Raw genomic sequence first — 8,815 nt, 5'->3', positions numbered from 1 at the left:
AGCAGGCAGCCCATCAGCCATTCGCGCTGCTCCCCAAGGATGTCACGGCACAGCACGGCAGAGCAGAGCACAGACAGAGTACGCAGCTCCTCATCCACTTACCCTGCGCCCTGGGGACATGAGACAGCATGGCACAGCAGGAGATGGCAGCCCCAGGCTGGGCACTGCCCCCAGGCTGCTCTTACCTTCCTGACAGCAGTGCTGTGGATGCTGAGCATGACTAGGGCAAGAAGGAGGCAGCAGCAGAGGCTCCCCATGGCAGCAGCACCAACTGTGGTGCCTGAAAGTGGTGCCCTGGCCCTGCCTATGCTGCCACGCTAAGTCTGCCCAGCCTCTTTTGTAGTGGAGGGGGTTGCAGTTGGGCAGCAGCTGCCCATGTTGTGCCTCCTGCCAAGGGCCACACCAGTGGGAGCTGAGCCACCGGGCACCATGCCATGCTGAGCAGGGTCCTGTTCCCTGGGCAAGGTGGGAATCCTGAGAGAGCATGGTGGGGTGGTGGGGGTTGTGATGGAGGAGCCTGAGACACAGGGATGCCACAGCAGGGACACACACTGGGCCTTGGGAACAGTGACGGGAGAGGCCATGGAATGTCATTGAGGAGGGAGGAGAATGTGTGCACTGAGCCACAATGTGACAGGAGAGGGGGTGGGTGTTTGCAGCAAAGCTTTATTATCGGAAGCGGGTAGTGGGGCAGGACATGGGGTGAGCATATTAGAAGCAGGTGGTGGGACAGCAGATGGCATTTGTATATTAGAAGCAGGTGGTGGAGCCTGAGATGGTGGAGCCTGAGATGGGGTCTGCATCCCAGGCAATTCCATCAGTCTCAAAATCCCCTGCACTGCCAAACTTCTCTTGTGAGTGCTGGCCCATTTTGGTGCAGGAGAGTGCGTCTGCATCCCAGTTGTTTTCGTCAACATTGAAATCCGCCACGATGTCATCCTTCCTCTGTGAGACCAGGCGGGTGAAGACATAGGTGCCTCTCCTGTGGGGACACAGAGGGACGACATGTAAGTGTGGGAAATGCAGTACTAGACACGGCAAATACACATTGCCAGTGCTGTAATGTGAATCCAGTCCTGTCCCACCCCCCAGCAGCATTTGTACCTTGGCAGGACCCCCTGAGCCCCCAGGAGTACCTCATCCTTGGTCAGTCCCAAACTGGCAGCAGCTCTGCCAGAAGATCAGCATGGCAGGGTGGAGAAGCCATGACCCTGGGGATGGACAGGGGACCCACACGTGGTGGGGACAAGAGGTTAACCTGATTGGTATCCATTCATTGTTCACGTATGACATCAGGACCCAAGTAGTCTTCAGAACCTCATTCCCGCAGTTATTCACAAAACACTGTCCTTTGAAAATAGTCTTGGAGCCTGTGGGATGAAGCAGATGGTGGAGGTGAGCATGTTTGGGGCTGCAGGTCAGTGCTGAGCCAGGACCCAGCTACGGGGTGCCCTCTGGGAACAGCAGTGATGGGGAAAGTAGGCAGGAGGAGTCAGGGGGCTGGGGATCTCACATGGAGATGGGCAAACAGCAACAGGTTTCAGCCCCCAGGGGATCCCATATGATGCCAATAAACTCTGGGGTGAAGGATGGGGGAGTGTGAAGGATACCATAAGAAGAGGTAGCGGGTCATCAGGGACATCACAGGGGATGGCAGAAGAGCATCAGGGATATCACAGGAGATGGCAGAAGAGCATCAAGAACACCACATGGGAGGGCAAGGGAGCACTGGGGACACCAAAAGGTGAGCAGGGTAACTTTGGGAATAGCACAGGAAGGGCAGGGGACAAATGAAGAAATGAGAGGGAGGGCAGGTGAGCTCTGTGGACATCAAAAGGAGGGCAGGGGAGCTGTGGAGAAGTCACAGGTAAGGCAGAGGGGCTGTGGGAACCTCACGGGAAGGGCAGGGGAACATTTGGAACACCACAGGAAGGCAGTGGAACTCTGGGGACATTTCAGAAAGAGCAGGGGAACATGGTAGACATTATAAGGAAGAGAAAAGACCTTTGGATACATCAGAGGGAAGATGGAAGACAAGAAGGCAGGTGACCATTTGGAACACTAGATAAGGCATTTGGGACATTAGATGGGTCAGGGGAGCTCTGTGAACACAACAGGGAAGCTGCAAATGGAGAGGCACCTGATGACCAGTAGACGGTGAATTCCAGTTCCAATATCTGGCTATTCTGGTTTGTGCCATGCTGGAACCCCCTCAGCGGATATGGCTTATCGATGATGTACTTCCCGTTAAATCTGCCTTGTTGGTCCACAGGCCCGATGACCAGGGTGTGTTTCTCGTTGTTGGTCCAGTAGCCTTTCAGCACGCACTGGAGCGGAGGTGACTCAGTGTTGGTGCAACAGCACAGCCCAGCCATGGGCAGGGTGGCAGGAGTGGGCACCCCAGGAGCCACAGCACCCCTGCCACCCTGCCCCATGCATCCTAGCCCTTGGTTACCTTTCTCTCAGAGAAACCGGGAGCCACCAGGGCCAGGCTGAGCACCAGGAGGAAGGGAGTCACTTGCACCATCTCTGCAGCAGGCAGACAGCTGGCGTACACAGGGATCTGCTCCTCGTAGTGCCCTGCCGATGTGTCTGCTCTGTCATCTTTTTATTGCTGTGGATGGGACCTCCGGCCAGGGCGTTTTCAATCTAGGTGTTTCCAAATTGACAGCTCTTAGTTGTAGGAAAGGGTGTTTACATGCAAATATTCCCACAAGCACCTGCTGAAACGATGCGTCCTTATGGTGATACATATTCATCCCAGGGCCACCAGGTGATCTCAAAACAAGCCAATGCCATGTTGTCAACATGGCTATAAGTGTTCTTGCTTTGATCACAGGGGCACGAAGTAGAAATGGATGGGTGCTCCTCACCTGGTGATCACTAGACAGACCAGTATTATGGTCCTGCCCAGGGGACAGATTTCTTCTCTTCATCAAAGGCTGTAAGTCCTTACCCTTATTGGAATGACTCTCATACTGGTAAGAAAAGTGTTTTAATATGAAGACATGAAACAATGGCTAAAAAAACCTCAGACCAGATGGACAGAAATCCCTAACACTGTCCATCATGATGCAGAGAGGATCACAGAATCACAGAATCGACTGGGTTGGAAAAGACCTCAGAGATCATCAAGTCCAACCCTTGGTCCGACTCTAGTCCGTTTACTAGATCATGGCACTAAGTGCCATGTCCAATCTCAGTTTAAAAACCTCCAGGGATGGCAAGTCCACCACCTCCCTGGGCAGCCATTCCAATGCCTGACCACTCTCTCTGTAAAGAATTTCTTTCTAATATCCAGCCTAAATTTCCCCTGGCAGAGTTTAAGCCCATGACCCTTGTCCTATTGCTAACTGCCTGGGAGAAGAGACCAATCCCCACCTGGCTGTAACTTCCCTTCAGATAGTTATAGAGAGTGATGAGGTCACCTCTAAGCCTCCTCTTCTCTAAACAACCCCAGCTCCCTCAGCCTCTCCCCATAGGTCTTATGTTCAAGTCCCTTCACCAGTCGTGTTGCTCTTCTCTGGACCCGCTCCAGCACTTCAATGTCTTTCCTGAACTGAGGGGCCCAGAACTGAACACAATACTCCAGGTGTGGCCTCACCAATGCAGAGTACAGGGGAAAGATCACTTCCCTTGTCCTGCTGACCACGCTATTTTTGATACAGGACAGGATACCATTGGCCTTCTTGGCCACCTGGGCACACTGATGGCTCATGTTGAGCTTCCTGTCAATTAGTACTCCCAGGTCCCTTTCTGTCTGACTGCTCTCCAGCCACTCTGCGCCCAGCCTGTTGCGCTGCAGGGGGTTGTTGTGACCAAAGTGCAGCACCCAGCACTTGGCCTTATTGAACTTCATCCCATTGGAATCAGCCCATTTTTCCAGTCTATCCAGATCCCTCTGCAGAGCTCTCCTGCTTTCCAGCAGGTTGACACTCCCTCCCAACTTGGTGTCAGCAAATTTGCTGGTGATGGTCTCAATCCCCTCATCTAAATCATCAATAAAGATGTTAAACAGGACTGGACCCAACACTGACCCCTGGGGAACACCACTAGTGACTGGCTGCCAGCTAGATGCAGCCCCATTCACCAGCACTCTCTGGGCCCGGCCCTCCAGCCAGTTCTTAACCCAGCGTAGAGTACACTTGTCCAAGCTGTGGGCTACCAGCTTTTGCAGGAGTATGTTATGGGAGACAGTGTCAAAGGCCTTGCTAAAGTCCAGATAGACCACATCCACGGCTTTCCCCTCATCCACCAGGTGAGTCACCTGATCATAAAAGGAGATCAGGTTGGTCAGACAGGACCTGCCCCTCCTAAACCCATGCTGGCTGGGTCTGATCCCTTGTCCATCCTGAAGGTGCTGTGTGATTCCATTCAGGATGATCTGCTCCATAACCCTGCCAGGCACCGAGGTCAGGCTGATAGGCCTGTAGTTGCCAGGGTCAGCTCTGCAGCCCTTTTTGTGGACTGGGGTAACATTGGCCAATTTCCAATCATATGGGACCTCCCCAGTGAGCCAGGACTGATGGAAGATGATGGAGAGCGGCTTGGCAAGTTCTTGTGCTAGCTCCCTCATCACCCTACGATGGATCCCATCTGGTCCCATAGACTTGTGAGGATCCAGATGGCTCAGTAAATCACCAACTATTTCCTCCTGGAATACAAGGGGCCTATTTGGCTTTCTGCCTCTGCAAACCATCTCCAGACATGAGTTGTCCTGAGGGCCACCTGTCTTACTGGTAAAAACTGAGGCAAAGTAGGTATTAAGTACCTCAGCTTTCTCCTCATCTTTGTTAACTATATTTCCCTCAAAGTCCAACAGAGAATGGAGGTTTTCCTTGCCCCTCCTTTTGTTATTAACATATTTGAAGAAGGACTTCTTATTATCCCTGACAGAACTGGTGAAATTATCTTCAAATTGCACTTTTGTTTCCCTGATTTTTTTTCTGCATGATCTAGCTATTTCCGTAAATTCTTCATAAATAGCCAGCCCTTTTTTCCACAGTCGGTAAAGTCTCTTTTTATTTCTGATTTCATTCAGAACCTCCCTGTTTAGCCAAGCCAGTTGTCTTCCCCGCCGGCTAGCCTTTCGGCACACTGGTATAGCCTGTTCCTTTGCACTCAAAGCCACCTGCTTGAAGCATGTCCAACCCTCCATATGGCTCATGTCCATATGTCATGTCATAGGAAGAATGAAGAAAGATGGAGAACATGGGAGGTGGGAAATCCTGTTGGAATGGTCTCTGACAGCAGCTGGAGCATCGAACCTTATGCTACACCCTATCATGATTTTAGTGACTCTTGTTACGCTATGATTGTTTTCGACTTTGATTTATATATCAAAGCCTGAAGAATGGTGTTTAGGGAACAGGCTGCCTTACCTTATTGTATTATTTAGTATACTGCTTCTTACAGAGCTTGTTTAGAAAATGCTTATCCAGGATTCGTTTAGCATAACTAACTTTGCTTGGATCCTCTGCATCCACCAGATGAGGAGCCAGGGCAGGAACCTAGTGACAAAATGCTGAATTAGATATTCCGCCTTCCAAATGCCAAGGTCCTATGCAGGAAACAGAATTCCTGAGGGCTTGCTAGATCATGGGAGCTATTGCAGCACCTGAAAATTATTACCTATTCATCTGTTGTAACATGCCCTGCTAAAAAGTCTGTCCCCACCTTTCTCATAAGCCCCATTTATATGTTGAAAGGCTACAATATTTTCCCAGAGCCTTTTGTTCTCCAGGCTGAGCCCATCTGTCTCAGCCTGTCCTCACAGCAGAGCTGTTCCAGCCCTCTGACCATTTCTGTGGCTCTTCTGGCCCCTCTTCAACAGGTCCATGTCTGTCCTGTACTGAGGGCTCCAGAGCTGGACACAGGACTCCAGGTGGGGTCTCACCAGAGTGGAGCAGAGGGGCAGAATCACCTCCCTTGACCTGCTGGCCACACTCCTTTTTATGCAGCCAAAGATACCATTGCTCTTTTGGGCTGCAAGTGCACATTGCTGGCTCACGTGCAGTCCTTCATTCACCAGTACCCCAAGTCCTTCTCTGCAGGGCTTCCCTCCATCCCTTCATCTCCCAACCTGTATTGATATCAGGGGCTGCCCTGACCCAGGCGCAGGACCTTGCACTTGGCCTTGTGGAACCTCATGAGATTCACCTGTGTCCACTTTTCAAGTTTGTCTAACTCAGCAACCCATTGCTCAGGTGTGTTAAGTGCGCAGCTCAGTTTGGTGTCATCTACAGACTTGTGGAGGCTGCACTCGATCCCACTCTCTAAGCCATTGAAGGAAACATTAAACAGTACTGGTCCCAATACAGAACCTGAGGGACAGCACTTGGCATCAGTGTCCATCCAGACTTTAAGCCATTGATCACTACCTTCTGGATGTGAGTATCCAGCCAATTCCTTGTCCAACAGACAGTCTTCCCATTCTTCATTAGATCTCTGTTTTTGTCAGGTGGGCTGCCAGTCAAATTCCTGACCTTGAGGTGCTTCTCCTGCAACTGGAGGAAAATAAGTTCTTTACACGAACCAAAATATTAAACGCCATAGAATGATAGAATGATAGTATGATAGAATGACAGAATCATAGAATGTCCTGAGTTGGAAGGCTCCCACAAAGATCAACGAATCTATTTCCTCTCCCGGCATATGACAACCCCACAGTTTACACTGTTTCTGAGGGCATTGTCGTCCTTGAATACTGGAAGCCTTGGGGCTTTTTTACCTCCCTGGGGAGTCTGTTCCAGTGCTCCACCACCCTCTGGGTGAAGATTCTAACCCTAATGTCTATCTTAAACTTTCCCTGGCATATCTTCCTGCCATTGCCTTGGTTTCAATCAAGAGAACAGCATCTGCCATTCTTCCTCCACTTATGAGGAAGCTGCAGACTGTGATGAGGTCTCCTCTTAATCTTCTTCAGGCTGAACAAACCAGGTGAATTCAGCTGCTTCTCATAAGGCTTCCTCTGCAAACCCTTGACCAACTTCATGCCCCTCTTCTGGACACTCTCCAGTAGCTTTGTATCTTTCTCATCCTGTGGCACCCAGACCACACAGTGCTCCAGGTGAGGCTGTACCGGTGTGGCAGAATGCAACCCCCCCTCTCTCCCCCTCCCTCCTTCAGTATGGAAGGCACATCTCCCTCTTTCTCTACTACTTGAGGCTAACAGCTTCTTTTGTTTGGCCCCAGAGCACCCTGGCTCCTGGGCCATTAGAAGAAGGAAGTGCCAGGCACACTGAGCCGCGCCCAGTGTGGGGGATGTTTGGAGGCTTCAGGGGCACCCACACTCAGTGTGGGGGGTGCAGAGAAGCTTCTAGAGTGCCTACAGTCAGATCTGATCAGCCAATATAAAAACAGGATTCTCGTCGAGACTCCGCCCATTGTGTGGGTCTCTCGGAGCACAAGCAAGATGCTGCCGCCGAGAGCCCCCCTCCCCGGGATGGGGACTCCGCTTGCCTCGCCGCCACGTGTGTAAGTAAAACTTCTCGCAGGATTGCGAGTATATTTATACTTTTCGTGCACATATGCACGTATAACTTTCCGTGCACATTTGCACACATACTTAAAATTATTTCCTCGCAGAATCGCGAGTGTATTTTCCTTCTGTGCACACTTGCATGCGTAACTTTCCGTGCACATTTGCACGCGTACTTAAAATTATTTCCTCACACAATTGCGAGTGTATTTTCCTCCCGTGCTTCCACATAAGCACGTGTAGGATTCTGTGCACACTTGCACGTGTAAGTAAATTAACTCTTGCAGGATTGCGGGTGTATTGTAAATTTACCCTCGCGGAATCGCAAGTATACACTTCCCGTACTCACTACGAGTGCGTGTATCTCTTTAAAAATAATCCTGCACCGTGTTCAGGCAAGTGTGTATTTCTCCGGGACTCAGGGACGGCTCCAGCATTGTTTCGGGTGAAGCCACGTGCATGCACTCTGTGGACTGCCTGTTGTATTAGTTGCTGCCTCAATAATTTTCCTCAACTGATATCCGAACCTTTATTTAAGTCACTTTTGGAGTGCTAAAACCCTGTTTCTCACCGATCTAATAAAAGTTGTTTTGGACCTTGTTGTCCCTTAAATTAACCTACGGGTTGCCTCCATGACAACCGGTACAGATTAGAACAAGACAATCGCCTCCCTGCCCAGCTGGCAATGCTGTGCTTGAGGCACCCCAGGACACGGGTGGCCCTCTTGGCTGCCAGGACACACTGTTGGCTCATGTTCAACTTGCCATTAACCAGAACCCCCAGATCCCCCTCTGCAGAGCTGCTTTCCAGCATCTTGTTCCCCAGTCTAAATGTACAGCCAGGGTTGCTGTGTCCCATGTGCAAAATCCAGCACTTGCACTTGCTGAACTTCATGCAGTTGGTGACTGTCCAGTTCTTCTATTTGTCCAAATTCCTTTGGCACTCAAGAATCTCAAGAGCTCCTCCCAATTTTGTGTCACACATAATCACAGAATCACAGAATGTTAGGGATTGGAAGGGACCTTGAAAGAACATCCAGTCCAATCCCCCTGCCAGAGCAGGAACACCCAGATGAGGTTACACAGGAAGGCGTCCAGGCAGGTCTTGAATGCCTCCAGGGTAGGAGACTCCAGAACCCCCCTGGGCAGCCTGTTCCAATGTTCTGTCACCCTCACTGAGAAGAAGTTTCTTCTCAAATTTAAGTGGAATCTTCTGTGTTCCAGTTTGTACCCGTTACCCCTTGTCCTATCACTGGTTGTCACCGAGAAGAGCCTGGGTCCATCCTCGTGACACTCACCCTTTAAATATCTGTAAATATTAATGAGGTCACCCCTC

The 8,815-nt window shown here is 50.7% G+C and overlaps 1 protein-coding gene across 1 annotated transcript; it reads right to left on the bottom strand.

The window, feature by feature from the left end:
* Positions 1–646: 646 nt before the first annotated feature.
* On the bottom strand, positions 647–2,604 carry LOC135577426 (avidin-like). The gene is made up of 4 exons (XM_065047173.1): positions 2,456–2,604; positions 2,141–2,327; positions 1,259–1,370; positions 647–982 (listed from the first exon to the last, which is right to left on the bottom strand). The coding sequence occupies exons 1-4, from the start codon at positions 2,525–2,527 to the stop codon at positions 751–753; spliced, it is 603 nt and encodes a 200-aa protein (XP_064903245.1). The 5' UTR covers positions 2,528–2,604; the 3' UTR covers positions 647–750.
* Between the last annotated feature and the right edge of the window lie 6,211 nt (positions 2,605–8,815).

This window comes from Columba livia, chromosome Z (assembly GCF_036013475.1).
Source record: "Columba livia isolate bColLiv1 breed racing homer chromosome Z, bColLiv1.pat.W.v2, whole genome shotgun sequence".
NCBI classification, from domain to species: domain Eukaryota; kingdom Metazoa; phylum Chordata; class Aves; order Columbiformes; family Columbidae; genus Columba; species Columba livia.
This window is presented reverse-complemented; position numbering and strand designations above follow the sequence as displayed.